Below are 26,815 nucleotides of genomic sequence, written 5' to 3'. Positions count from 1 at the left end.
AACCTAATGCACGCATGAAAGAACTGGGCTGGAGAAATCGGTCCAGCCGTCTTCAGCTGTGGATTATAGTTGGAGCCATGAGAAAGGTCAGAGTTTCTAAGGGATACATCTATACTGAAAATAGAAGAAACCAAGTCATCTCCCTTTCAAGAATTTTTAGAAAAAGAGGAAGCCACAAAGGTGTGTAATAAAAAGGGGTAAGAAAACAAAGAGCTCAAGGACTAATTAAGCGTTTCAGGAAGGAGCTTGTGGTTAGCTGCATTGGCCTGCTGAGAGTTTGTGTGAGACAGTGGAATGGAATGTGCACATTGATCTAGCCAATAAAGAGGATGGTGTCTGGGGAGAGCAGTTTCTAGGGAGACCTAAGGGCAAAAGCCAGATAGAGTGGGTTGAATAGTGTTTGCGAGGTGAAGAAACAGAATTTGAGGGGAGACAATCTTAGATGAAATTTGACTTTGGTGAGATGGGCAGGAAAGGCAGTAGCTGGAGAAGATTTAGGCATGAGAAGGTCAAGGGAAGGTTTTGTTTTGGTGTTTAGGCATTTTTAAGATGGGAGAAATTTGATCGTGGTTCACTGTTCATGGGGAGAAGCCCGTAGAGACATGAGAAGGTAAATGATGATACAAGGTCCCCAAGAAGCAAGAGGTGAGGGGATCCAGAGCACAGCAAGAAGGGACACCTTTTTCGTTGCACCAGGAAGAACAGTAGCAGAAAGTTAAGGGGATTCTGTCAAGGCTCCTCTTTTTTTGAGAAGTAGAGGTCAGACTCATGTGCTGGGGGTAGTGAGGGAGGTGGTGGCAGCAAGGGCAGGGGTATGAGGAGAGTAGAGATTTGACAAAGATGCTGTGGAGAACTGACTTTGGAAACAAGTTCCAGGTAGCATTAATGATTGTATGTTTATAGTGGGAATACTGTCAAGGATTTGAGAGGCCATCTTTTCCTGTGTGTTGTCCATGTGGATGTTCATATTGTCCGGGATGCAAGCGAGATCTCAAGATGGGTTTTAAGACATTAAGCCAGGCTCAAGTTGCCATTGAATGAGGGAGATGAGGGAGAGTGAGCACAGAGGTTGCTAGATGGCTGTGAGGAAAAGGGGTACGGTTTACTGCAGCTAAATGATATGGGCTCAAAGAAATAGGAGTTTTTACATAGCGATGGTGGAATGATGGTCTCTGTATGCCATTAGAGAGTTATGGGATGTAGGAGAAGATGCAGAGTCACCCTTTGAGAAGACAGCTGATGAGATGGGACCCTCAGGAAAGAGCCAGTTTGCTGTTAGGAAGAATAGGTAGAGGGAACATTCTGTGATATTGTTCAGGATAGAGATGAACTGTGATTGGAAATGCTCCATGGCACGAGGGGACGTTCAGGACATACTTTTGGGGAGCATAGATATTTAGGGAATGAATAAGAAAGATTGTGATGGCCAAGAAAGAGAAACTTAAAATTGCTGCCTATATTATAGCTGTTGTCTGAAGGTATTGATAGCTTCACAGTTCTCTTAAAGTGCTTAGAAACTGTTATTTGTTCCTTGAAGATTTTTTTTGCTTCATTTGACATTGCTTCCAGATAAGTGTGGTGGTATATTATATCAATATGAGCAAAATTAGGTTACAGTTTCCCAAAAAAGAACAGTTTGTGTTTTTTTAATTTAAAATTTTAATAGGACGTAGTTACTTAAAGGTAAATGCTTTAAGATAAAAATATTTGACCATGTTCTTTTTGGAATGTATTTAAGACTCCATTATATTTAGGCAAATGTGTAAAATTTTGAGTAGCTAAGTCAGAATCAAATCAGTTGACCACTTAACATTGATAATTATCATACTTTATTTTTGCTGTATAGGCATGTAAAGTTGAAGATCTGGGCAAAGTGGATTTTGAAGATGAAATTAAGAAAAGATTTAAGATGGTATATGTACCAAATTGGTTCTCAGTAGACTTAAAAACAGGGGTAAGTTAGCAATTGATATTTGTGCGATTTGGGTTAGTTGAAAATTTCTAATATAGCTCAAAATTAAGTATTATTATAGAGTCCTGTGTTTTTATGTATGAAAGGAAAAAATTTTATGCAGTTTAAATGCCTTTTCATATCCCAGTATATTAAATTGTAGTTGCATCGAATCACGCAGAAACACATTTTGGTTCTGAATCTGTGGCTTAGCACTTTAGTTAAATAGTACAAATAAATAATGGTTTAGAGACTTATTTGGAGAATGTATTCACATGGAATATCACTAACAATTTTTTTCTTTTGACAGATGTTGACAATTACTTTGGATGAGAGTGACTGTTTTGCTGCTTGGGTTTCTGCAAAAGATGCTGGCTTTAGCAGCCCTGACGGGTCAGATCCAAAACGTGAGTTTAAGTGTCCTTCTTTCCCTTTCTCCTTCCAAAAGAGAAGGTGGATCTGTGCTGTTTTTTTATGTGCTCATCTTTTTTTTTTTAAACAATATTTGGGTTTTTTAAAAATCATTTTTCAAGAAATCTGTATATTCTCTCATATGGAAATGGAAAATACTATTCATTTTAAATGTTTTGGGGATCTTGATTTTTGTCACAATCTATGGCTTAGCTTTAACAATTAAACATGCAGCACACTCTCTACCCTTAAACCGTTCGGGAAGTCTGTTAGGTTAGGAAAGTGAATCTAGGAAACAGTTTTTCCCCCTCAATTAAAAAATGTATTGAAGTATAGTTGACATATAATGTATTAGTTTCAGATGTACAATATAATGATTCACTATTTGTATATACTGTAAAATAGTCACTACAATAAGCCTAGTTAACATCCATCACCATACATAGAAAATTTTTTTTTCTTAATGAGAATTTTTAAGATCTACTCTCTTAGCAACTTTCAAATATGCAATACAGTAATAGTAACTACAGTTGCCATGCTGTATATTACATCCCCATGACTTATTTATTTTATAACTGGAAGATTGTACCTTTTGACCCCCTTCACCCATTTTGCCCATTCCATTACTCCCCACATCTGGCAACCACCAATCTGTTCTCTATATCTGTGAGCTTTGCTTTTTGGCTTTTTTGTTTTTAGATTCCACATATAAGTGAGATCATATGGTATTTGTCTTTCTGTGTCAGACATATTTCATTTAACCATAATTCCTTCACGGTTCATCCTTGTCGCAAATGGCAAGACTTCATTCTTTTTTATGACTGAATAATATTTCTGTGTGTGTGTGTGTGTGTGTGTGTGTGTGTGTGTGTGTGTGTGTGTGTGTTTGTGTATCACATTTTCTTTACCCATTCATCCATCAGTGGACAATGACGTTGTTTCTAATATCTTGGCTATTGTAAATAGTGCTGCAGTGAACATGGGGATGCATATATCTTTTTGAATTAGTGGTTTCCTTTTCTTTGGATAAATAGTCAGAAGTGGAATTACTAGATATGATAGTTTTATTTTTGAGGAACTGCCGTACTGTTGTCCACAGTGGCTTCACCAATTTACATTCCCATCAGTAGTGCACAAGGATTCCTGTTTCTCCACGTACTCTCAAACATTTGTTATTTGTGGTCTTTTTGATAATAGCCATTCTGACAGGTGTGAGGTGATATCTCATTGTGGTTTTGATTTGCATTTCCCAGGTGATTAATGATGTTGAACATCTTTTCATGTACCTGTTGACTGTCTGTGTGTCTTCTTTGGAAAAATGTCTATTCATATCTTCTGCCCATTTTTTAATCAGATTGTTCAGTTTTTTTGCTATTGAGTTGTATGAATTTTTTATATATTTTGGATATTAACCCCTTTCAGATACATGATTTGCAAATATTTTCTCCCATTCACTAGGTCGCCTTTTCATTTTGTTGATGATTTCCTTTGCTCTGCAGAAGCTTTTTAGTTTGATGTAGTCCCACTTGTTTATTTTTGCCTTCATTGCCCTTGCTTTTGGTGTAAGATCCAAAAAAATCATTGCCAAGACCTTTGTCAGCGAGCTTACTGCCTGTGTTTTCTTCTCGGAGTTTTATGGTTTCAGGTCTTACATCAAGTCTTTAATCCATATTGAGTTAATTCTTGTGTATGGTGAGAAGAGACTCATCTTCATAAGAGTCTATTACATTTTGTTGATTATATTTTTGATCAGTATTCTCCTAAGAATGTAGCATGTAGAAATACCTGATATATATAAATATAGTGTACTGGCTTTGTATGGAAATAGCCCTTTAAAGACTACAATTGCTGTTTTTGTTTGTTCATTTTTAAAGAATGGCTGTATCTGAACAACCAAATAGAATATGTGTTTGCTCCATATTGTCACAGCTTTAAACATTCTAAGATAAAATTTTAATAGACTTCGTGAAATCTCTAAATCTTGCTTTTAAACATCCTTGGCATTGGGTTAAGAATGTAACATCAGAGTTTGTGGGAACTTTTAATTTTTACTTCTTTCCCTCTATATTTAGGTTAAAGCTAATGATTCTCTTTTCCATTTCTTTTCTTTTTTATATCAACTCTTTTGCAGTGAACTTAGGAGGACTTTTACTCCAGGCCCTCCTAGAATATTGGCCTAGGACACATGTGAATCCAATAGATGAAGAAGAAAATGAAGTAAACCATGGTTCGTGTTTTTATATCAGGATAATTGATTTAAAAATTACTCAGAAGTTAAGGATACTTAGATTGTGTGTTATCCTGAGAATGTTTTTTTAAAAAAATTATTTTAAGCATTTGCTAAAGTGTGACATAATAAATATATGTGATGTGCCCAATTTACTGCCCTCCCTTCCACATCCTAGAGAACATCCATCCAGTCTTAACTGAGATTCCAAGAGAGCTTTTAATCAGTGAGATTCTATACACAAGATATATAGAATAAACCCTGTGTATTCAAATGACCTTTGTCCTTAAACGTAGGCAGCTTACCAGGGTTATTCCAAAGATATTTCTTAGGGTATCCATGGACCTGCTTTATTTACCTCCAGTGCTCGCTAATTAACATCAGAAAGCCAGGTTTGTCCTTGTGTAGTCAAACTTCACATTGGCTTGAAATGTAGATATTACCTAGTCTGATTATATACCTGATCTTGGCTCAAAAAATCAAATCCCAACTCAGAAGTGTCAGGGTAAGTGAATGAGTATGTGTAAAGAATTAATGTCATTGAGGGCATTGAAAAGCTTTGTGTGCCACAGGCAGTGGCAGTAACTTTCTCGGGGAAGCAGAGGATAATTTGGCTCAGTTTCATTAAAGAAAGGGGAAAAAAAACCTTAAAATTTCACAACTCATATGTAACCTTGAGTCCCACCTACTGAGGACTTATCTGCTGAAGATTCTCTGAAGATTGCCCACTTACGGTGGTCAGGAGTGACGAGGACCTCCTGCCAGAGACTTTGTTCTGGCTGACTGATTCATCCAGAATGATTTTTGGAGTTTAAATCTGTTTTGCAAGGATGACATACCTCTCTCTCTGAAAGCCAGTCTCCTGATGTCCCTGTCATAGAGAGGGCACTGACCCCACCCGTGATGTCATTTCTTTTGTCACCTGACCCACTTCATTCCCCTTTAGAATTGTACAGTGGGCTGTGAGCCAGAGAAATTCAGTGGAATTATCTCTTCACGGAGGATTGAGCAAGCTAGGTTCTGGTATGGGCTCTGCCATTTATCAGCCATGTAGCTATGGGCATGTCATTTCCTGTTCTTGGCTTGTCTTTCTCCATCTGTAACAGGACAGGGTGCCCTCAGAGGCCCAAGTAGCCAATAATAAATATTAAGTAATGAAAAAACAGTGGTACAGGGACTTCCCTGGTGGTCCAGTGGTTAAGACTTTGCCTTCCAATGCAGGGGATGCGGGTTTGATCCCTGGTCTGGGACCTAAGATCCCACATGCCTTGCAGCCAAAAAACCAAAACATAAAACAGAAGCAATATTGTAACAAATTCAACAAAGACTTTTAAAAAATCAAAAAAAATCTTTAAAAACAAAACAAAAAACAGTGGCACAGAGTAGGGGTGGTGTGATGAATTGGGGGATTGGGATTGACATATATTCGCTAATATGTATAAAATAGATGACTAATAAGAACCTGCTCTATAAAAATAAAATAAAATAAAATAAAATTCAAAAATAAAAACCCAAAACAAAACAGTGGCATAATCAGCACCTCTTGGATCCAAGCTTTGGTTGGGGGAATAAAGAAAAAGTCACGGGAAACCCCAAATCATCCTTAAAATCAAACTGGCATAGTAAAGGCAGGGCAGGAACCAGCCAGAGCTCAGGACACTGCACACTCTACGTGTCTGGTAATCTTCTGCTACACCTGCACCATGCTCAGTGGATACTCAAGAGCTGCTTAGATTATACTTGGGGAGCAGCTCAAGTATTCTGTGGCCTGTATTGTGTTGCAGGTGGGGGTAATAAAGATAAATGGGCGTGGACCCTGCCCTTCAGGGACTGGCATTCTCGTTGGGCAAAGGGCCGCTTACATCAGCATTATGAGATCAGAGAGTAGGTGCTGTGAGAGAGGTTCTGAGAGTGCTGTAAGGTTGCAGAGGGCAAGACTGCTTCCAGATTCGTCAGGGAAGTGTTTATGCACAAACTGGCACTTGCGTGGGGGTCAACAGCACTCTGTTCAAAAGATTACAAAGAAAGCGAGTGAAATGAAGTCTGCAGAGAGCAGTAAAAATGAGATTATGACCTCTTTGAGGTTTTGTTTTTCACTAATACCTCTGCCATTAGTTGTGGCTACCGTTAACCATAAAGTTTTTTCTGACAGAAATTTTTCTGAGCTCGGCATTTTACAGGCGCCATCCCATCCCCGCAACAAAAAAAAGCAGATCATCGTTTATAAAGAGGCTGTCCTGTACTTACCTGTGGCTGAAATAGACGGTTATGTTTTTTGATTCAAATCGCAAACATTAATCTCTTCTGTTAAAATCCTCTAAAATGTAGTCATTTCTCATGAGGTACATCCCAAGTTGCCATATTTTTTATTTTCAAGAATTTAACTTTGTTTTTTTACCTTTATTTTTGTCTCTGACTGACGTACAGGATTTTGACTTAAAAAATCTTGCAATGGTTGGGCTCTGTGGAAACGAAATGTTTAGAGTCTGTGTTTTTAGCACTAACTCTGGATCCTGACACCATCTGTACCTTTTCCTAGTAAATGGGGAGCAGGAGAACCGAGTACAGAAGGGAAATGGCTATTTCCAGGTGCCCCCACACACTCCTGTGATCTTTGGTGAAGCTGGAGGTCGCACCTTGTTCAGGTATGGGTAAGAAGGGCTAAGAAGGCATCCTGTTTGCCAAGAAGTATTCATTCAAGCACATGTTTATTTTTAACTTCTAGGGGTGTCAGGGGTTTGGAAGCTTCTTCATCTCCATGACATAGTTAAGTGTCTGGTGCTATTAGACCCCATTCTAATTGCGAGCTGAGCCTCTAGTGTTAAAATGAGGTTGATACCTTGCCTTGAGGCAGCTTCTTAGTGGTTTCTGCAGGAAACCATCACCAGAAGTCCCTGCCCACAGGACAGAATCAGAACTTCCCTCAGGCTGGGCCAGGGGAGATGGACTGGGCTGCTCTTGGGAACTGTTGTGCCCAACAGTGGCCCAACCTGAGGCGTGAGGCAGTCCTTCATGAGGCCGTGCACGCAAGAGCTAGACTGGCTTCATCTCCAAGTTGCCAGCCAAGGCCCAGGGAGAGTCATGGGGGAAAGCCTACTAGAGTCTTCTGTAGGGCCAGAAGTAAGAAAAATGTTTGTCTTGCCCTTGAGGGCAGAATTTTCTTCCTTTATGATGGTTTCCTGAGAGTGGGGTTACCAAAAATAAACCTGACCCCCATTGTGTGTGGAGTGCCACACTCTATAGCACTGGCAGACGACCTTTCTCAAGTGCTTTGCCTACACCCAGGTTCCTATCCTCACCCAGGGAGTCAGGCAGCTGTAGTGTATGTCTGGCCTCAAAATCTGGGGGCCTGAGTTGTAGGGCTTGCTCTCCCTCTTAGCAGAGTGAGTCATTCTGCCTGCCTTCACTTTTTTCCCTCAGCTGTCAAGTGAGGGTTATCCTAAATGAACTCTATAACGGTCCCTCCCCCTAACGTTTATTGACAATGATTTTGGGATCTGTGCTTGTTTTGTCACTTACTACCTGATGGATTATGTGTAGGCTGCTCTGCCGAGACTCGGGGGGTGAGACTGAGTCCATGCTTCTGAATGAGACAGTGCCACAATGGGTAATTGACATCACTGTGGATGTAAGTATCCTTCATTCCCACTTTGCCCTTGTACTTTTTTCCAAATCATGAAGACAATTAAGAACTACTTTAGACTGTGTAATCTTTAATTAAAACTAGACTACCAAGTGGAATCCTCTTCTGCTTCCCTGCAGTTCCGAAGTTGCAGAAGAAGTATTGATAATTATTTATATATCTCTTTATGTCTCTAAATTACATAAATAATATATGCTTATCAAAGAAAACAATAAATGAATAAGGTGAAATTCCCTTCCCTTACCCAATCACTGTTTTTCTTTTATTCAATCCCTATTCTTCTTCCCAGAGGTAGTAAATATTAATAGTTTAATGCATAGCCTTCAGTACTTTTTTCTGTGTGTACACAAGCATATATTATTTGTGTATATATGTGTGTATGTATAGATCATTTTATTTTGCACAAAATCTCCTACTATATCTACTGTTCTGCAACTTGATTTTTTTTTTTTGGTTTTTTTTTTCTCACTTAAAAATATATCTTGGACATTTTTTCATGTCTGTATATGGATCATTCCTTTTTAATGAGTGCAGGGTATTCCATTGTATAAATGTACCAAGATCTATTTAGCCAGTCCCTATAAATGGACATTTAGGTTGTACCCAGTGTTTTCTATTACAAACAATGCTTCAGTGAACATCCTTGTACATACATCTTTGTGTACTTTTTAGGATAAATTCCTAGAAGTGGAATTGCTGGATCAAAGGGTATGCACATTTTAAATTTCGATAGATATTGCCAAATTGCCCTCCACAAAGGCTGTACCAGTTTACACTCTTACCAGCAGTGTATGAGTGCCCAGTACCGCACACCCTCACCAATGCTGGATACTTCTAATCTTTGCTGAAAGATAGGCAGATTTTTTTTTTATAGGCAGATATTATCTCATTGTTTTAATGTGTTTTTTTGTTTTGTTTTAATTTGTGGTGAGGTTAAGCATCTTTTCACGTTGGCCATTTTTATTTCTTCTTTTGCGAATTGCCTGTTTGTATTCTTTACTCAGTTTTCTATTGGGTTATTTGTCTTTCTTACTGACTTGTAGGAGTTGTTCATATTCAATATTAACCCTTTGACTATTATCTTGACTATTATCTTGCCTCTCAATAGAATTTTACTTTGTTCACGATGTCTTTTGGCAGGCAAAAAGTTTTAATTTTTATATGACCAGGTTGATCCTTTATGGCTCTGAGTTTCATGTCTTGCTTAGGTATTTCCCACTTCAAAGTAGCAAAAATGTTCTCTTGTATTCTCTTCTAGTACGTTTATGATAATGGTTTGTGTCTAGATCTTCAATCTATTAGAATTTATTGTTTGGTGTGAAGTAGAATGCTAACTTTCTCCAAATGGATAGCCAGTGTGTCAACACGATTTATTGAATAATCTAAACTTTTCCTACTAATTTGAAATGCTATCTTTATCATATACTAAATTTCTATACACACATGGGTCTGTTTCTAGACGCTTTTATGTGCTGTTGACCTATATTTCTAAAGCCATATGAAAAGAGATTTAATCTCTAGAACCTGCAGAAAATTCATTTTCTGTCCCAGATATACCTCCAAGAACTTAAAACCAGTCTGACACCTGATAGATATTCTGTGGTCTTCTCTAAATCCGAGCTCCCCATAAACCACAACTTCCTTTGAGTGTTAAACTCACCTAGATGCATTGCTGACCTTAGGCCTGTGGCTTATTCCTCAGAGGAGACGTCCAGACAGGATATGACATGGAGGCTCGGAGAGGATTAACCCCCAGAGAAAAGATGACCAATTAATTTTACCTTCATCTAAGTATGTGGTTTACCTCATGGTGGACATCTAGGTGGTTGGCTGAAGTTTCCACTCATTTAAAACCTCAGACCTCACTCTGATGTCAGAGGAAAAGAAAGTGGGAGGACTTTGATTGGCCTTTTCAGTTGGATAATGGGCCTCACCAGCGTAGAGTGTATGGTTTTGCTCAAAGGTGAATGTTGTGGGTTTCTCTCAAGACACTTAATTTTTTGTTTGGGCATTTTAATGTAGAATTCAGATTTTGGTTTGTATGGCTTAAAGAATTAAAATTTGTTTCCTTTTCATTCCTTGAATTGTTAATTGAGAAGATCCATGCTGCAATTTCATATTGCCACTGACATTGCATATAATTTGTCTTTATGTATCTTTTATTACAAAATGAAACATTATACTTTTCTGATACCTTTTCACTAAGGCTGACGTAGATAATTTGATAGCTTATTAGAAATTTCAGGGGCTTCCCTGGTGGCGCGGTGGTTGAGAGTCCGCCTGCCAATGCAGGGCACATGGGTTCGATCCCTGGTCCGGGAGGATCCCACATGCCGCGGAGCAGCTGAGCCCGTGCGCCACAACTGCTGAGCCTGTGCTGTGGAACCTGTGAGCCACAACTACTGGGCCCGCGTGCCGCAACTGCTGAAGCCCACGCACCTGGAGCCCGTGATCCGCAATGAGGGAGGCCACTGCAGTGGGAGGCCTGCGCACTGTGGTGGGGAGTGGCCCCCACTCGCAGCAACTAGAGAGGGCCCACGCACGGCAGCGAAGACCCAACGCAGCCAAAAATAAATAAATTAAATAAATAAATGTAAAAAAAAAAAATTTCATAGACAGTCACTTTTAATTGTAAAATAACTGTTAACTTGTGGATAGTTTTCCTGTTGACATCATTTTAGTTTATCAGCTAATAGAAACTATTTTACCTTTTTTCACTTTTAATGTTTCAGAAAAATATGCCCAAATTCAACAAAATTCCTTTCTACCTCCAACCTCATGCATCTTCAGGAGCAAAAACCTTAAAAAAGTAAGTAAATGGAGTGTCGTGTGATACTTTGATCTAATTTATTGCCAGAGATTTTTAAAAACTCCTTATAATTGCTTTTATAGCACAGGAGGCAAGTACTAGATCTAAGGCTAATTTCATAATACTGAAAGTTTATATAATTTAACCATATACCAAGTACCTACTGTGGCCAGCTGCAGTTATTCAAAATAAGTAAAACATGGATTTTGTCTCTCATAGTTTAGGACACAATCTGTGTATAGTAACTGCTTTTATGGATACTTAGGGAATGATGAGTGTAGGGGAAAGAAATGAATTTTTGGCTGTAGCTTTCCAGAAAGCTTTCTTGAAGGACATGGAATTTGAGCTGGACATGTAAGGATGGAAAGAACTTCAAAAGAGAGATATTCCAGGTCCAGAAAATGGTTCGATCGGGGATGTGGAAGTAGGAGCCTGCATAAGATATTGAAATTGGCAAGAACCTATGTAGCTGCAGCATAGGCTGGAGGGGTGGCCAGGAGATGCTAGGAGGGAAGTCAGAAAGGACATTCAAGGTTTCACTGATGTGTATCCCAGCAAGTAGAATCAGCAGGACTTTAAAACCTTTTGTTAGATTTCCAAACATATGCAAAAAAAGAGAATAGGAGAATGAACCCCATTATCCCATCACACAGCTTAAATAATTCTCAAGATATGGCTAAACATTTTGTTTCATCTATACCTCTACCTGCCCTCCCTCCCACTGAACCCACCTGCCTACACACACACACACACACACACACACACACACACACACACACACACGATTATTTTAAAGCAAGTTCTAGATATCACTTCAGCTAGGTTTAATGACTGAAGTTCAGGATGGCTTTCAGAGTATGAGCCTTAGCTACTTGGTTTGACCATTATTAACTGTTGTCAGAGATACAGAAGTAGGTTTGGGGGTAAGGAAATTGCTGAATCTAGTTTTGGACATGTAGAGTTTGAGGTGCCTTTGGGACATCCATCTGGAGCTGCCTAGCCAGCTGTTGTGTTGGTAGGTCTGGAGATCACACAGGCAGTTGAAACTCAAGGGCTTGGCTATAGGAGGAGGAAGCCTTGGGAGAAATGAGCACATATATCATCGGAGCCTGGTGCACCAGGGGCTGCCTTCCCTTCCAGGAGCATTTAGTTTGCCCATGCTCTGGGAAAGTCTTTAAGGGAATAAAACCCAGAAGGCTATTCCTTATGTATATAGAAGGTTTAAGAGTATGTACTTAATCTCATTTATTTGCACATAATCTGTCTTGGCGATTCTAAAAATGGATTACGGCAGTGACTAAGAACATTTATTGGTTTATGTTTCTGTGGTGTGTTTTATCTTTGTCAAATGTTAACACCAAAAAATATGGAAGAGATAATATCCAGTGATTTCCTGATGTCACAATCTGCCCTTGCTTTTTACAGAGATAGACTCTCTGCTAGTGACATGCTTCAAGTCCGGAAAGTAATGGAACACGTCTATGAGAAAATCATCAACTTGGATAATGAGTCTCAAACCACTAGCTCGTCTAATAATGAAAAACCAGGAGAACAGGAAAAAGAAGAGGATATTGCTGTGTTGGCAGAGGAGAAAATTGAACTTTTGTGCCAGGACCAGGTAAGTGGACTTGAGGACACAGCCCCATTTTTTCCAGTGCTGGTGCTCAGAATTTCATCATGTGGTAGGATCGTAGTTTCCAAGTCTGTTGCCTTTGGGGGGCTTTTGCTTTTAGGAGCACTGGGTCTCTCCCACCTATTTGTGAGGCCCCTTCTGAAGGGCTCTATAGCCCACCCTAAAGCTTCCATTTATCCCTGGGGCAGTTTTCAGGAAAGGGACATGGAGACTTAAATGCACACACAGACAAACGTGGATGTGCTGGTGGCTTTTTTTTTCCTGACAAGAAAGACACATGCTCGTCTTTATTTGCAGGGGAGTATCTGCCACGTTAGTTTAAGATTTGAAGTGGAGGTGGGTGGAGCATCGGTGGAGATGTTGTAAATGAAGATGCACTCAAGGTATTTCTTCAGAGGAATGGCTGAACATGGCCTGTCTGGCCTAGCCACACAAGCTGCACATCTTACCATGCCCAGATCCGTGCCTGCTTGCAAGGCAGCTGTGTCAGCAAGAACAGGCCACCTGGCATGGGCGAGGAGAGTCCCAGAGTTAACGATAAAAGCCTTAGATATTAGATACCTTTTTTATTATTCATTTTTTGCTATTCAGGTTTTGGATCCAAATATGGACCTTCGAACAGTGAAACACTTCATATGGAAGAGTGGTGGTGACCTCACCCTCCATTACCGTCAGAAGTCCACGTGAAGGGTGGGCGAATGCTCCTGGGTATTCATTTACTGACCTTCCTCTATGGCCCCAAGAGTAGTCCTTCTAGGAAGCCCACTGAGCCCCAACGGGAACAAGACTTCTAACGGCCGATTTGGTATGGACTGAGATTCTCTTTCAATTGAAGTGACTAATCGAGATGTAATATAGAAACCAGTCTCAATGTGTAGATTAAGCTGTCCCCAGGAAGGCAGAGTGCCAGAGCAGAAGAGCCCCGAGCAGACTGTGTCTTGCGAGGTGTACAGAGAACTAACGACAGGCCAGCGCAGACTTTGCTTCCTCCTTTTGTTTCAAAGGACCCTATCTTGATCTGTTAGCACTTGTTAGAAACACATTGGTAGGGCCACATCTGTCACTGTGTTTCAACTCCAAACCCACACTCTTGAGCTTTGCTAAGAGTACATTCCATTCATGCAGTACCTATGAAGGCTTTTTCCAAGTTTGTCATTAAAAAAAAACAAGTTGTTTTCACCATTTAAGACAGTTACTTTTAATAGGAATTTGCTGCTGCACAATTCGAGAGCCAGCCCATTTCATAATAAATGATTATTGTTGGGCTTGTTTTTAATATTGCATCTCAGATGTGTTCTTGTAGGAAAATCTGTTGAAATTCCAGGTGCTGGATCACAGCACTGGGACTGCCAGCCTAGAGTACGCCCAGCCTGTGCCCAGCGGTGATACCCCCATGGTGCCCAGACTGGGTGGCGGCCACAGGGAGGTGCAGCTCTCTTACTCCTTCCTCCACTGTGTCATTTTATTTATGGGCAAAGCCAGGTGACACCACAGGTTCTTGCTCTGGGTGAGCAGCGTGACACCATCAAAACTTAAGACTGTGATGAGATTTTAACTTCATTTAAATGCTACCTAATATTTATGGTGTCAGAGTAAAAGGGTATCATAGTGAGTTAATTTGATATTCACGTCCTGGAAGTATACATGTTTGTTTTTTCCAGTTTTATATGCAGGTTTTTGTTGTTGTTGTACCTGTATCCAGATTTCTTTTCACTGTTCTTTCTAACAATCTAAAGCTTTCATAGAATCATTTGGATCTTGTACAGAATATAACTTATTGGGGATAAATACTTCAACTTTTGGCAGAAAAAAATACTTTGGATTCTCCCCAAGGTCATTTGTATTTGGAATAGAACAATGGCCCACCCCCATAAAACTACGTAAGACAAGCCTCCTGGATGAAGCCAGAAGCACAAGTGCCTTCAGAGGGCAGTTTATTCCAGTCCAGTTGCCTCCCCAGCGTGGCCTGTCCCCACAACAGCAGGGACTGGGGAGGGGGTGGGGAAGGTTTTTTCTTTTCTACGCCTTCACAGGTTCAGCTGGAGGCAGCTGGTGGCCTGAGTCCAGACCTCACTATCTGAGATATTCCGACCGGCACAACCGTAGAGACAGGGTTTCCTCACTGCTGGTCAGCCTCCTTTGGAAAGTGGGCTGGTCACTGCCGCCACACTTTGAAGAAGTGCGCAAAGACACGCCACATCTCCAGTGAGCCTGTCTCCCTTATGCAGAGAGCAACCGGCTGTTTTTAAAAATCCTTTCTATCTGTTGAATACAACAGTGTGCTTTTGGTGCACATTTTTTAGCAATAGTTGTGAATTAATGGCAAAAAAAAAAAAAAAAAAAACTCATTTACCAGCCCTCAGTTGTGTTTGCACGAGGGGCCCTTGGGCAGAAGGAGTGGGCCTCGCTGGGCCATGCTGCCCTGTGTGCCGAGCCTCGAGGGGCGGCTGTGCTCCCTTCCCGTCATAGATCTCACCCCCAGCATGGTTGTGGTTTTTTTTGTTGTTCCAGTCAAACCAGTAATAGTTTCCAGAAAATCTTGACAGTCTGCAATGCCAAAAGGGTAAAAATCTGTATTTCACAGTTGTATAGAATAAAGGCTTTAGTTACAATATTTCAAAGTGTAGTACACATTTATTTTCACTTGTCATTTTCCTTCATAGCAGATTACAGAGAAAGGAAGAAACTTCTGATTTTGTTTACCCTGGAAATAATTAGCATTGATATCCATTTTATCCCCCAATATAAGGAGGGGAGTGTGTGAAAGTGAGGGAGGGAAGAACCAGGTCCCTTGGGTGAGGGTGACTCTGGGTCGGACTGCCAGGCTACAGTGAAGGGAAGCTGGCCTCAGAACAGGCCCTTGGTGATTCTTTTCTACTTCCTGGATTGCTGCAGGCAGACACTGGGCTCCCAGACAATCCAGGAACCAGGCTCCAGCACTGGCTTTGGACACAATGCCTCCCTGTTCTGCGGGCTTATCAGCTGCTCTGGTAGACTTGACAAAGACTTGCTTTTTAAATGTAGTCACAGTGCTAGAAGCGAAGTGTTTGCTGGTTTGGGGCCCTCCCTCCATATACTTGGTCTGTGCCCCCCAGAGCAGACAGTCCTTGTCCTATGAGCCTAAGAAAGCTCTGAATTCCCTGTAAGTGCACACATTCCAAATCAAATGGTAAAGGTGGGACTTTCGACTGGGCCGAGGCTAGAAGGCCAGGCCAGAGGCAGCTTTCATGGTACTCAGCAAGGGCTGTGGGAAGGTGAGGGACTCTAGCCAAAGAGGAGAGGACTTCAAGTGATGAGGGACCATCCCTGGATGGAGCCCTCCTCTTCCTGCAGGAACAAGGCAGAGCAAAAGACCCAACCTAGTCTTAGCCTCCCAAGGCACTGGAGGTGAGGGGAACAGCCCTCTCCCGTACTATAGGGAAGAACAGAAGGGCCCTTACTCAATCTTGTCCAGGCCTCTCATTTCCCCTTGGAGTGGGAGCTGTGTGTAAAGAACTCCAGTCGGGAGGACTGGCTGAGAGTCTGCTTAGGATGGTGAACTTACTTAAATTTGTAACTCTTACTCACCACTGGGGCTGGCTGGATGACTTGTATATTTAGAAGAGATGGTTGTAAAAGTTTGGGAGCTGACAGGAGTCACAACTGGGGACACTAGGTCTGTAGGGTGTAGACGGTGGGGAAGAAGAAGCATCGTGGTCCAAGCACAGGTGAGTGTGCTGAAGGGCCTAGAATTTCCAACCATCCTCCCTCAGAAGAGGTGGGCAAGTTCACTGCCTCTCCTCCAAACATGGCTGGAATATGCGGTCAGCATGAGCCAACTGTGCATTGTAGCACAGAGTGAGACAGTAATTGGAGTGGCAGGGGTCCCCAGGGCTTGGGGGTGCCTTCCATTACAGACAGAGCTGGCTGAGCTCTGTGGAAAGAATCACTGCAAGCCCTACAGAGCGATTAGGCAAACACTCCACACCAACCCCTTTGTCCCTCACCCCATCTTCACACCTGGTGGCGCCTGGACTCTGCTACCTTCTGTGCAGCCACAGTGACCAGAGCAGGAGCAAGCAGTGGGTACAAGGCCAAAAGATGCCCTTCCTCAAGGCCCGCGGCCTCCTCTTACTCTACCCACTGAAGTTCCACGCCCTACCCAAGCGGCAAAGAATCCTTTGCTCTCCTACCCTAGCTCCTGGAAAACTTATTTAACCTGGGTGCTACTCCCAGCCCCCTGCTACCCAAAAAGTACTTGAGATTCTCAAACAAGTGGCCAGTTCCCCAAAGGCAGGACCATCAGAATGAATGCTGGGAGGTCACCTCTTGGAGACCAGTAGGGTCTGAGTGGACACAAGCCACACCACCCCCCACCCCCGTCAGCAGCAGCCTAGGAAGCGTAATGCAGGGGGCTTGGCCACGCAGTGTGGCCTGAGCTGCCTCCCACTTCTGGGCCTCATGAAATGCCATCAGAGGCCCTTCTTAGAGCCTGGGGTGTTATTTTGGGGTGGAGAGCTGTGCCTGGCTGGCTGCCCCCTCAGCCTCTGCCCCGAAATCTAGGCTCTCTGTGCTTGCTGGCTCCTCCTCAGCCTGGGCTTCGAGCAGCTCAGCGGACAGCCCATCTTCTGGTGAGGCTGCAGAGGTGAGGCTGTCGGGAAGTGTCAGCTGAGGCAGGTGGTCAGCCTGGGCGCCTGGGCTGTCTGGGAAGGAGACCTCAAACTCTGACCCAGACCAGGTGGCCTCACCTGAAACACACGGGGTGGGGCTGAGGAGGCCCACAGACCAGGGCCAGTGTGGCCTGGGGCAGTAACCCGGCTGACCCTCGACTCCCACCCCCAGCGTTGATGGGGGATGGGCGCTTTACCGTACAAATGCCTTGATGCAGCTGCATTCCACCTGCAGGCCAGCCTCTAACCCAGCTGAGAGACTCAGGGCCGCCTTCCCCACAACCCAGGGCCCTTCCCAGAAGGCCTCCGAAGGTGCCGGCCGGCCACTCACCGCCACGCTCACGAGAACCCCTGCTGGAGCAGATGTCCTCCGGCCCTGAGGCTGAGACCGCAGTGGAGGTCAGCTCTGTGGAGGAGGGCAGGCCAGACCAGGCGCTGGCATTGCTGCTGTCCAAGAGGGAGATGCCGGACACGTCCAGGAAGCCTAGGGGAAGGTGCGCAGTTCTCTGCCAGAACAAAACCCTGACCGCCGGAAGGCCAGCGCCCTGGGCTCACGGCACCCTATTCCTGGGGCATCTGGCCCGGCCAGAGACTGTAACCTCCTCAGCCCATGGCAATGCCCCCAGCCAACCCCAGAGGTTCCCCACTGCCAGTTTCTGAGGAAAGAAAGGGGCCTGGGGTTGGGTATCATGGGAATAGCCCAGTGGCAGAGGGCCCAGACCCTGCTGTGTGCCCAGTGTGCTGTGTGACCTTGAGCAGGCCCCCTCTCTCCTCTGGACTGCAGTCTTGCCATCCGTATACTGATTGGATCACCTGCAGTTATCTTGGCGGATATCAGATAGAAGGGCTCAGTGGGTCTGCCGAAGTCCAGCCCAGAGCTTGGGACCCGCTCCGGCACAGGGCTTGCAGGCCCTCAGCTTCCTCTCAGCTTGCTCAGTACCTGGGTCCATGACTCGCTGCAGTGGAGGCGGAGGCTGAAGAGGAATCTCCATGGAACGGGGAAGGTCGCCAAGGTCTGGAGTGCCATGGCCAGGACTCTCAGGCCCAGGGAGCTGTTCCTCCTTGGAGGAGCCAGGTGCCTGCAGCAGGGCCTACGGGGAGCCAGGGAAAAAAAGGAACAGGAGAGGCCTGTTGGACAGGGTAGTCCAACCTAACCGCCAGCTCACACCCACCGGGCGCACCGCTCAGCCCGAGGGAGCAAACAGCCCTGGGCATCTGCCGCTTCCTCTGCAGCAGATGTGAAGTCAGGCAAGAGGGGCCTGGCTGGCCTCCCGTGCAGTGTGGACATGGACTCGGGGCATGCTTCCCACTCTGCTGAGCAGCCCCAAGGGCCCACCTGATGGAGCCCCATCCATGACCCACAGGAAGAGTCCATGCCTGGAGAGCAGTCCCCAAGGGCCCCCGTGCAGACCCCAGGCACCAGCCCGACGCCCAGAGGCACTTGGGGGACCTCTCAACAGCCACGGTCTGGCTGTAGACCCAGACAGACTCCCAGCCCCTGGCCTAACTTTACCACAGACTCACAGAGGCACAGAACAAGGCTCTGCCCACCTCTGAGCCTCAGTTTCCCAGTCATGAAATGAAAATGACAACCAGTGCCTCACTACCCTCACCTCCAGACCCAAGTGGCAGAACCAAAGTAGGTTCCACTGTCCCAGGATGGGCCCATCTGCTCCCACTGGGTCCCACAAGCAGATGGGCCTCCCAAGGGCTCTGCAGGCAGGCCCCCAGTGAGGACAGCCCCCAGTGTCCTCTCTTCCCAGCTGCAGGCCCTTCTGCCCACATGAAGCTCCCCTCTCGCCACAGCTGGCAGGTGCTCCCCACGTACCTCCACATAGTCACCCTGCCTGGAGCCTGTCTCCAGGCCAGAAGGGGCAGGAGAGTCCTGGGGGGTGGGTCCAGGTGGTGGGGTACCAGATGGTGGGGCACCAGGCGGCGGGACACCAGGTGGCGGGACACCAGGTGGCGGAACACCAGGTGGCTTCTTGTGGTGGCTGGGAGGCTGGGTTGGGATCCGGTGCAGATACCCGTAGCCGATACCACAGCCCAGGCTGCCGAAGACCAGAAACATTCACTCCAGGGCTTGTCCCACAGCCCTTCCTATCACTGCCACCCCCATCCACTAGCAATGAGGGGGCCTCATGGACCAACTGTCAGCCTCAGGATCCCTGGGCCCAGGGCCCAGCCCTCCATCCCCACCATGGGACTCCAGGTCCATGCCCAATGGCCAGGGTCCCCCACGGCCCCACCAGGGCCCCACCCTGCAGCCCTGCAACCCCAGGAAATACCTGCCCTCTCCACCCCAGGCTGCATTGGGAGTGACGGTCACATCCCGGCAGGAGTCGGACTCGGAGTTATAAACCATCAGCTTCAAGGGCTTCCCCTCATGGGACTCGATGAGCGAGAAGAAGTCCTCGGACTACGACAGACACATGGCACCTGAGCCCTACTCCCACCCTGGGATGGGAAGCCTCACAAGACGCTTGTCATGGACAGCACCCATCTCTCCACACCCCATCCAGGGGGCCGGGGGGAAGGCCGTGGTTCCTTACCTCCTGGAGGATCTGGTCTGAGCCAACCACGTAGTCGGTGTAGGGGCGCAGGCCAGCGAGGAAGGCAGGGGAACAGGGTTCCACATCCTGAGAAAAGAATCACGAACTATCCAACTATCGGCCTTGCTACTGGGGGGTGGCAGGTGGGAAGCTACCTCTCCAGGAGCTGCCTCTCCACCTGTCCTCTGTCCCCAGGCCAGGACCTCAAGCCCAGACTCTCCCAGCCCAGCCCCTGGTTCCCCTGCCTCCCCCAGTCCACAGCCTGTCCAGCAGAGGGCAGCACCGTGCCACAGGCAGGAGCTCCCGCATCTGACCACCTAGGTCCAACTCCCGGCTCCACCAGCGGCTAGCTGGGGCGCTGTGGATAAACACTTAACCCCTCGGCCTCAGTTTCCCCACAATTAAAAGTGGGATATGTAGGACTTACTCAACGGTTGCTGAGAAGATTAAAAAAAATAATATATGCACAGAATGAAAACCACACCTTGGCCCACAGTAAGTGCCCAACTGCATTGTTGTCATGGCTGCAGGCACAGAACTGAAGACCCCTGGGGTGGCGGGTAGGGGGAGGTTGAAGGAGAGGGTGGTGAGAAGTGGGTACGAGGATTGCCTTCTCCCTTGGAAAGCTCCACTACCCAACCCCCAGTCTCCCGGGAAATATAGAGGGATTTGCATCACCACCCCCATTGCACTTATGGACAAACTGAGGCTGGCTGAAAAGGTTGAGAAGGCTCCCGCGAGGAGTCAGTGAGCAATAGAGGGGGCTAGAAACCAAATCAACCAATTTCCAGCTCAGGGCACCCTCTGTCCATCAAGCCATAGGACCGAGCATTCGAGAACTCGGGCCCCATCAGTGACTGTGCATGTCACGTGTGCATGTGTGTCTGTGAACGAACACTAACAGCAACATCTGTGACAACTCAGTCACGGAGATTCATTAAGGTTCAGACCCTAGGCACCAGCCCAGTGCCCAAAGGTGCTCTCAGGGGACCTGCCAAAAAAAACCCATAATATACTGGTATATCCTAGAGCAGCGGTCCCCGACCTTTCTGGCACCAAGGGCCAGTTTTGTGGAAGACAATTTTTCCACGGACGGCATGGGTGTTAACGGTTCAGGTGGTAATGCGAGTGATGGGGAATGGCAGATGAAGCTTTGCTCACTCGTCTGCCACTCACCTCCTGCTGTGTAGCCCGGTTCCTAACAGGCTGGGGACCGGTACCGGTCCGCGGCCCTGGGGTTGGGGACCCCTCCCCTAGAGTATACCAAAAAAACCACTCTTTTAGATAAAGACTAAAGCAGCAGCAGCAGCAGCCTTCTGGCAGTACAACCAAGCTTCCAGCAGATGGCGTCCCCACCTTTCCAAAGAAGAAGCCAACGTCTAGAGGGTAAGAAAATGCCCAAAGTCACAGGGCACTGCAGGGCTGAGAGGAGTTGCCCTCTTTGGGACACTGGAGAGAGGAGACCACACCCTGCCCTTGGGACCCTCTAACAGACCCACTGCCTGCTGGCCTCTCCCGGGAGGCCCCCACCCCACACCCATCCCATACGCCCCGCCCACTCACCAGCACATGCCATACGTGCTCGCTGGCCCTTCGGAAGCTGCAGAAGCGCACGCTGGCGCCCAGCAGGCCCTGGCCACCCCACATGTTGCTGGGCACCACCTCCACCTCGCGCACCTTCATGGTCTTCATGTTGAACACCTCCAGCTTCACCGGCTTCTCCACGTTGGCCTTCAGCAGGGCCTTGAGCGTGTCATTCTCCTTGTTCTGCAGGGGTAGCGGGGCTGACTCCCGGACCCCCACACACACCCGGCCGGGCCCCCCAGACAAGTCTGGGTCTGAGATGGGGCAAGGGCCTTGGTGGCTGGGCTGGGCCTGCAGCCACTGTGACCCCCAGCACCCCCAAGCCCTGCTAAACCTTCCTCCTTAGGTTCCCCCAGAATACACAACAAAGTAAGCAAAGAGCCCTCGGGGTCCAGAGCACTGCAGCACTGCCCACTCTGAACTGCCCCTTCCAGAGCTCCCACACCTCTCAGGCCCCTCTGGGCAGGCCCCGTAGGCCTTGCAGCCAGTGCCAGGAGTCCACCTGCTCCAGACCACCCCTGAGAGCCCAGGAGCTGAGCTCCAGGCAGGGCCCCCATCAGGCTCAGGAAGAAGGGGAGATGGGGTTCAGCCTCCCTTCAGCAGAAAAGGGAGGCAGGAGCAGGGCTGGGGCCCCTGTGGGACAGCAGGAGACACACACAAGCAAAGCAGAGGCAGGAGGGGGGCCTCACCAGCCTTGAGTGCCCAATGGTGATGATGAAGTCGAAGTAGGGCTCCAGGCCTGCCTGCTGGGCGGGGGAGTTCTCCTGCACCTGTGCTGCACAGAGGCCACGGTCACTGCGCCGACCCCGGGACTCTCCCAGAAGCCCCCAGCCGTCAATTCTAGAAACCATCACCACTCCCCGTGTCCCGGCAAGGACACAGACACCAGCATGAACCGTTCCAGGCAGGCCACACGTGGGCATGCTCAAGGTTCACTCCATCCTCTCTCACTACCTTCCTGGGCACAGGTTTTCCTCTTTCGGAAAACAACTCTTTCCTGATCATGATCCACAGATGCTTCCAGAGACGCCTCATAGGAGAACCCAGGGCAGTAGGCCACAAGGAGACAGGGTGACACAGATGGCTGCCCCAGAAGCCTGGGCTGGGGCTGCTGGAAAGCCAGAAGGGTTTACCAGAAAGGTTTAGATGTGGACAGGAAGGGAGTGCCCCAGGATGGATGGAGCCAGGGCCGTGCCCAGAAAGTGAGAATGCAGAAGGCAGCCTGTGGCCAGATCCCAGAGGGCCCCTGACCCTGTGGTGACAGATCCAAGCCCAGTCCCGCAGGTGGGGCGATAGGAGCTGTTGAGGAGGGGTGGCTGAGGAGAGCAGACCCCAGGGTCTGGAATGAGCCTGAGCCAGGGAGCCTGGTGGGCAGCGCAGAGTCCCCTCACCATCCAACCTCCCTCCACAGGACAGCTCCTCCAGGAGCCATTCCCAGCCCAAGGGGCTCCTGCCCTGCCCTCAGCTCCCGAACTCCCTGCTGTCTCCAAAAACACCACAACCAGGCTTGCAGCTATGGTGGAAATCCATCTCAAAGGCCCCATTCACAGAGCTTTGCTCAAACAATGCAGCCTTTATCCCCAGGTCTGGACCGAAGATGGGCCCCACACCCTCAGGCCTTTGGCTGTGAGCACTTGATGCCCTGCTGGTCAGGCACCAGCCAGGCCCCCAGCCCACAGGGCACAGGGCTCATGTGGCCTCAGGTTCTGGATGCTTCCTTGAGGGAAAGGCCCCCATGGCTTCTGCCACCCACTAGCCCGTCCAGTCTTGGAGTCCCCAAACTGAAGGAGAGCTTACCGCTGAGGCTATGGATCAAGGCCAGTTCGCCCCTGGAATCAGGGCTCCCTCCAGGCAGTGGAACCAACGGAGCCCCGCCTTGCCACCTCCAGAAGCTGCCATGGCTTCCAGTGAGAATGAGCCCAGAAACCAACTCCAGCCCTAGTTGGCCTGGCCCAGAGGGCAGCTGCTTGGAGCCTGCCCCTCCGTCCCTTCAGGGGGAAGCTGGGAAGAGGGGTCTTTTGAGAATCAGAGGACAGGTCGCCAGGGAGAGCTGGCGGGGAGCTGCCCCTCCCTGCTCTGGGCCACTCCACCTTCCTCGGGTAAGGCCCCCACTCCAGAGGCTGGTTGCCCTCTACCCTCCTCAACACTGTGTCTGCCAACCTCCATCATTAATGAGGCTCAGAGGCTCGGGCCCCCAGTGCGCAGGCCCGGCCCTCTCCCAGCCCACCCAGCGCCTCCACCTCCCCTCTCCTGTGGCCTTGTCCTCAGTCTGGCCTTGTCAAGGCCCCTTGCTCTGGGCCTTGTCATCACCCACTATGGCTCCACAGCGGAAATCACCTGTGGTGCTGCCCACCGCACCCCCGGCCCCGCAACAAGCGCCCCCTCTGTCTGGCTCTCCCTTGGGGGTTCCCATCACCCCAGATCCCGCAGCCCCACAATGAGTGCTGCTTTCGTAACACTCCCCCCGCCCCCTGTATCTCCCATCAGGGCACCTAGAGTGATTAACAATGATGGCAGTTTATGCCTTCTGAGGCTTGGCTGGGTGCCAGAAGACTGCACCACCTGCTTCCCCTGTCATTTAACCGTCTCACTAACCCCAACTGACAGGGGAGGAAAAGCACTCAGTTATTCAGCAACAGCCTGACCCCAGGAAATCCAACCCAGAGTCTGCTCCTGTCCACTGCCGAGGACAGTGACTTCTCCACCACGCCCAGCACACCGTGGGAACGCCAGTATTTAGAGAAGGCAGCACACTTGCTCTTCGGTTTTTTTTAAATGTTCAGGAGACAATGTCACACCTCCACTTAAAACCTCCCAATGGCTCCACAGCTCAGCATAAAATCCTAAATCCTCAGGACAAAACGCAAGGCCCCAAGCAACCTGGCCTCATCCTTTAGCACTCTCCTAGCATGGGCCACGCCATCCAAGCACACCAACCCCACCTCCTTGCTTCTCCTCAAGCCCAGCAAGCACAATCCCACCTCAGGGCCTCCCTCTGCCCAGAACGCTCTTCCCCCAAATATCTGTATTGTCCACCCCTTACTTCCTTCCAAGGTGTCTGTTCAAACGTGACTTGATCAGAGGCCTTTCCTGACCCCTGTATACAAAAGAGCACCCACTCATCACTCTGGATCCCCTCACCCTGCTTTATTTTTCTCGCTAGCAATGATCACCACCTACCATATATTTCTATTTCCTGTCTGTCTCCCTTCCTTCTCTGCTGGCATCCAAATGTAAACTCCATGAGAAAAGGGACAATATCTTTTCTGCTCACTGCTTTATCTCCGGTGCCTGTAACTCTACCTGCCACAGTGTATGTGCTCAAAATCACTGTTTTGGCTATAAGGATATATTGTACAATGCAGGGAATATAGCCAATATTTTACAATAACTATAAATGGAGTATAGCCTTTAAAAATTGTGAATCACTATATTGTACCCATACATAATATTGTACATCAACTAAATAAAGCTGCACGTATGAAACGGGGAAAAAAAAAAAAAAACTGTTTTGTGAATGAAGACCTCCAATTCCCCAGTCTCTCCATTCTGTCTCTCTCCAACAGGCCTTTCCCATCTTCACTCTTACCATCACCACTATCACCACCGTCACCACCACCCCCCCACCCCCCCTTGTCGATATCCTCAATTTGCCTTCCATCAAACCTGTTGGAAGACTCTTCTGGCTGCATGCATTTCACTGTCCACCTTTTCTGTCCAGTGCCTCACCATGACGTCCACTAGGGAAAGCCCACCACCAAGCACAGATTCTGTTACCTCTGGGTCCTGAAGCCATCCTGGCTTTCCTTTTAGGAAACCTCTTCTTTAGCTGCCCCCCTCCCCCATAGTTGTTAACAGAGCCTCCCATCACAATACAGAGACCGCTCAACAGCCAGGCACCAAACTGACAAGCCTGTCTGCCTACCCCCATCTCTGCTGCCATCCACCGTGCACAAGAGAGAAGGGAGTCCTGCCCCGCGGCGCGCTGGGGACAGACACTCTCCTGCCCCTCTCATCTCTGTTACAGCCCCTCCTTCTCCGTAGTACAAATCACCCCAAATCTCCATCTTGCTGCGGGCCCCTCTCCTCACCTTCAGGCTCTAGGAACCCACTCCATCTCCACTTTCCCCGGGACTGCTCATCCAGACCTCTGTGGCAACACCGAAGGCACATTCTCAGCCGCGGCCTTACCGCGCTTCTCCGCAATGTTCCACCGGGGAGCTCTCTCCCTCCCCCCATCCCCCGCAAACTCTCTCCCAGAGCCCTCTGCCGCGTTCTCTTGGCTCTCCCGCTCCCACTTTCCCGGGCTGGTTCTCATCGGTCTTCGACCCCACCACAGGCAGGATGCGCGCTGGAAGGCTCCCCCGCAGCTGGCGTCCACTCGGTTACCCTGACCCCTGGATCCAAGGGCGGGGACAGCCTGGCCCTGGGTTTAGCTGGCTCTCTCCCCAGGCCCAGTAACGAGCGCAGTGCACAACAGGCGATCATAAATGTGATCATACAAGTGCACAAATGCGTCCCGACTGGACCTGGTGCTTTCACTCTTCACCCGGGAGAAGTGCCATTCCGGGGCGGCCCGACCCGACCAGGAAACGCTCCAGCTTCCTGCAGAGCTGGCACTTGGGGCTGGCGCCGGGCCGACCCGCGGCCGCAGACGGGCAGGGGCCCAGGAGTGCCGTGGCGCCATCTCTCGCCGGTGGCTCCTACCGGGAAGGAGCATCGCTCTCCCCCGGGCGGCCGCACTAAGGCCGGGACCCCGCCTCTACCGCCCCCGGGCCGGTGATCGGACGTCCCCCGCACGTTGGTGCGGACGCCATGCCAAGGCCACCGGTGCCGCAGGGGCCACTCACCCCGTGCAGGTGGAAGCCCTCGGCGCCTCCCGCGGGCTGCTCGGCGCTGGCGCCCAGGCCCATGGCCACGGTCGGCTCGGGCGTCGGTGCCCGGGACCGCGGCACCACCAGCGCGTACTCACCCTCTCGGCGCTCGACTACCCGCGCCTTGTCACGTGGGTGCCTGGTCACGCCCACCCTTAATTATGACGCCCTTAGAGAGCGGCCTGCTGCTCCGTTTCCAAGGACGCGCGCTCCTCCAACTGCAGGCCGAGAGAGGCGCGACCGGGACCCTGACTCGGGAATCCCGCTCCGCGAGGCACCACCAGACCCGGACTCGGAGCCGCGGGTGCCCGGAGATGAGCAGCAATGACTCCTGCCTTATGGTGCGTGGCCCCGGCACTGCCCAGCCGCTCCCTCCGGGACTCTCCGCCCCTGGCCCGGTGACCCCCGCGCCTTGCAGCTCTCCTGTTACCTCTCTGACCGCTCGTGCTGCCTCCGCCACCCGCCTTTCGCTGTCCCCGGCC

General features: G+C 48.3%; 3 protein-coding genes across 14 annotated transcripts in view; 2 read left to right on the top strand and 1 right to left on the bottom strand.

The window, feature by feature from the left end:
* The window catches only part of WDR48 (WD repeat domain 48), a 44,181-nt gene extending 28,893 nt beyond the window's left edge, over positions 1–15,288 (top strand). For all 4 annotated transcript variants that reach the window (XM_082413737.1, XM_082413739.1, XM_082413736.1 and 1 more), the window contains 8 exons: positions 1,847–1,954; positions 2,262–2,358; positions 4,494–4,589; positions 7,129–7,234; positions 8,130–8,217; positions 10,965–11,041; positions 12,467–12,659; positions 13,266–15,288. In XM_082413737.1, the coding sequence (XP_082269863.1) occupies positions 1,847–1,954; positions 2,262–2,358; positions 4,494–4,589; positions 7,129–7,234; positions 8,130–8,217; positions 10,965–11,041; positions 12,467–12,659; positions 13,266–13,361 (861 nt within the window). In that variant the 3' untranslated portion in view covers positions 13,362–15,288. The remainder of the gene's footprint in view (positions 1–1,846; positions 1,955–2,261; positions 2,359–4,493; positions 4,590–7,128; positions 7,235–8,129; positions 8,218–10,964; positions 11,042–12,466; positions 12,660–13,265) is intronic.
* On the bottom strand, positions 15,289–26,466 carry GORASP1 (golgi reassembly stacking protein 1). Of its 7 annotated transcripts, none has more exons than XM_082413747.1 (10): positions 26,310–26,440; positions 25,551–25,609; positions 22,149–22,229; positions 21,439–21,642; positions 19,876–19,962; positions 19,612–19,742; positions 19,152–19,374; positions 18,264–18,414; positions 17,655–17,807; positions 15,289–17,401 (listed from the first exon to the last, which is right to left on the bottom strand). In XM_082413747.1, the coding sequence occupies exons 4-10, from the start codon at positions 21,565–21,567 to the stop codon at positions 17,154–17,156; spliced, it is 1,122 nt and encodes a 373-aa protein (XP_082269873.1). In that variant the 5' UTR covers positions 21,568–21,642; positions 22,149–22,229; positions 25,551–25,609; positions 26,310–26,440; the 3' UTR covers positions 15,289–17,153. The 7 variants fall into 7 exon arrangements, with proteins under 7 accessions (XP_082269873.1, XP_082269869.1, XP_082269871.1 ...); XM_082413743.1 differs by lacking the exons at positions 25,551–25,609; positions 26,310–26,440 and adding exons at positions 24,503–24,556; positions 25,126–25,502; XM_082413745.1 differs by lacking the exon at positions 25,551–25,609 and having other exon boundaries at positions 26,310–26,466.
* The window catches only part of TTC21A (tetratricopeptide repeat domain 21A), a 30,026-nt gene continuing 29,631 nt past the window's right edge, over positions 26,421–26,815 (top strand). For 2 of the 3 annotated variants that reach the window (XM_082413735.1, XM_082413733.1), the window contains exon 1: positions 26,421–26,674. In XM_082413735.1, the coding sequence (XP_082269861.1) occupies positions 26,495–26,674 (180 nt within the window). In that variant the 5' untranslated portion in view covers positions 26,421–26,494. The remainder of the gene's footprint in view (positions 26,675–26,815) is intronic. The other variant, XM_082413734.1, reaches the window with a different exon arrangement.

This window comes from Balaenoptera physalus (assembly GCF_965194825.1).
Source record: "Balaenoptera physalus genome assembly, chromosome: 11".
In the NCBI taxonomy this organism is placed as follows: Eukaryota; Metazoa; Chordata; class Mammalia; order Artiodactyla; family Balaenopteridae; genus Balaenoptera; species Balaenoptera physalus.
The sequence above is the reverse complement of the archived record's forward strand: the minus strand, read 5'-3'. Positions and strand labels throughout refer to the sequence as shown.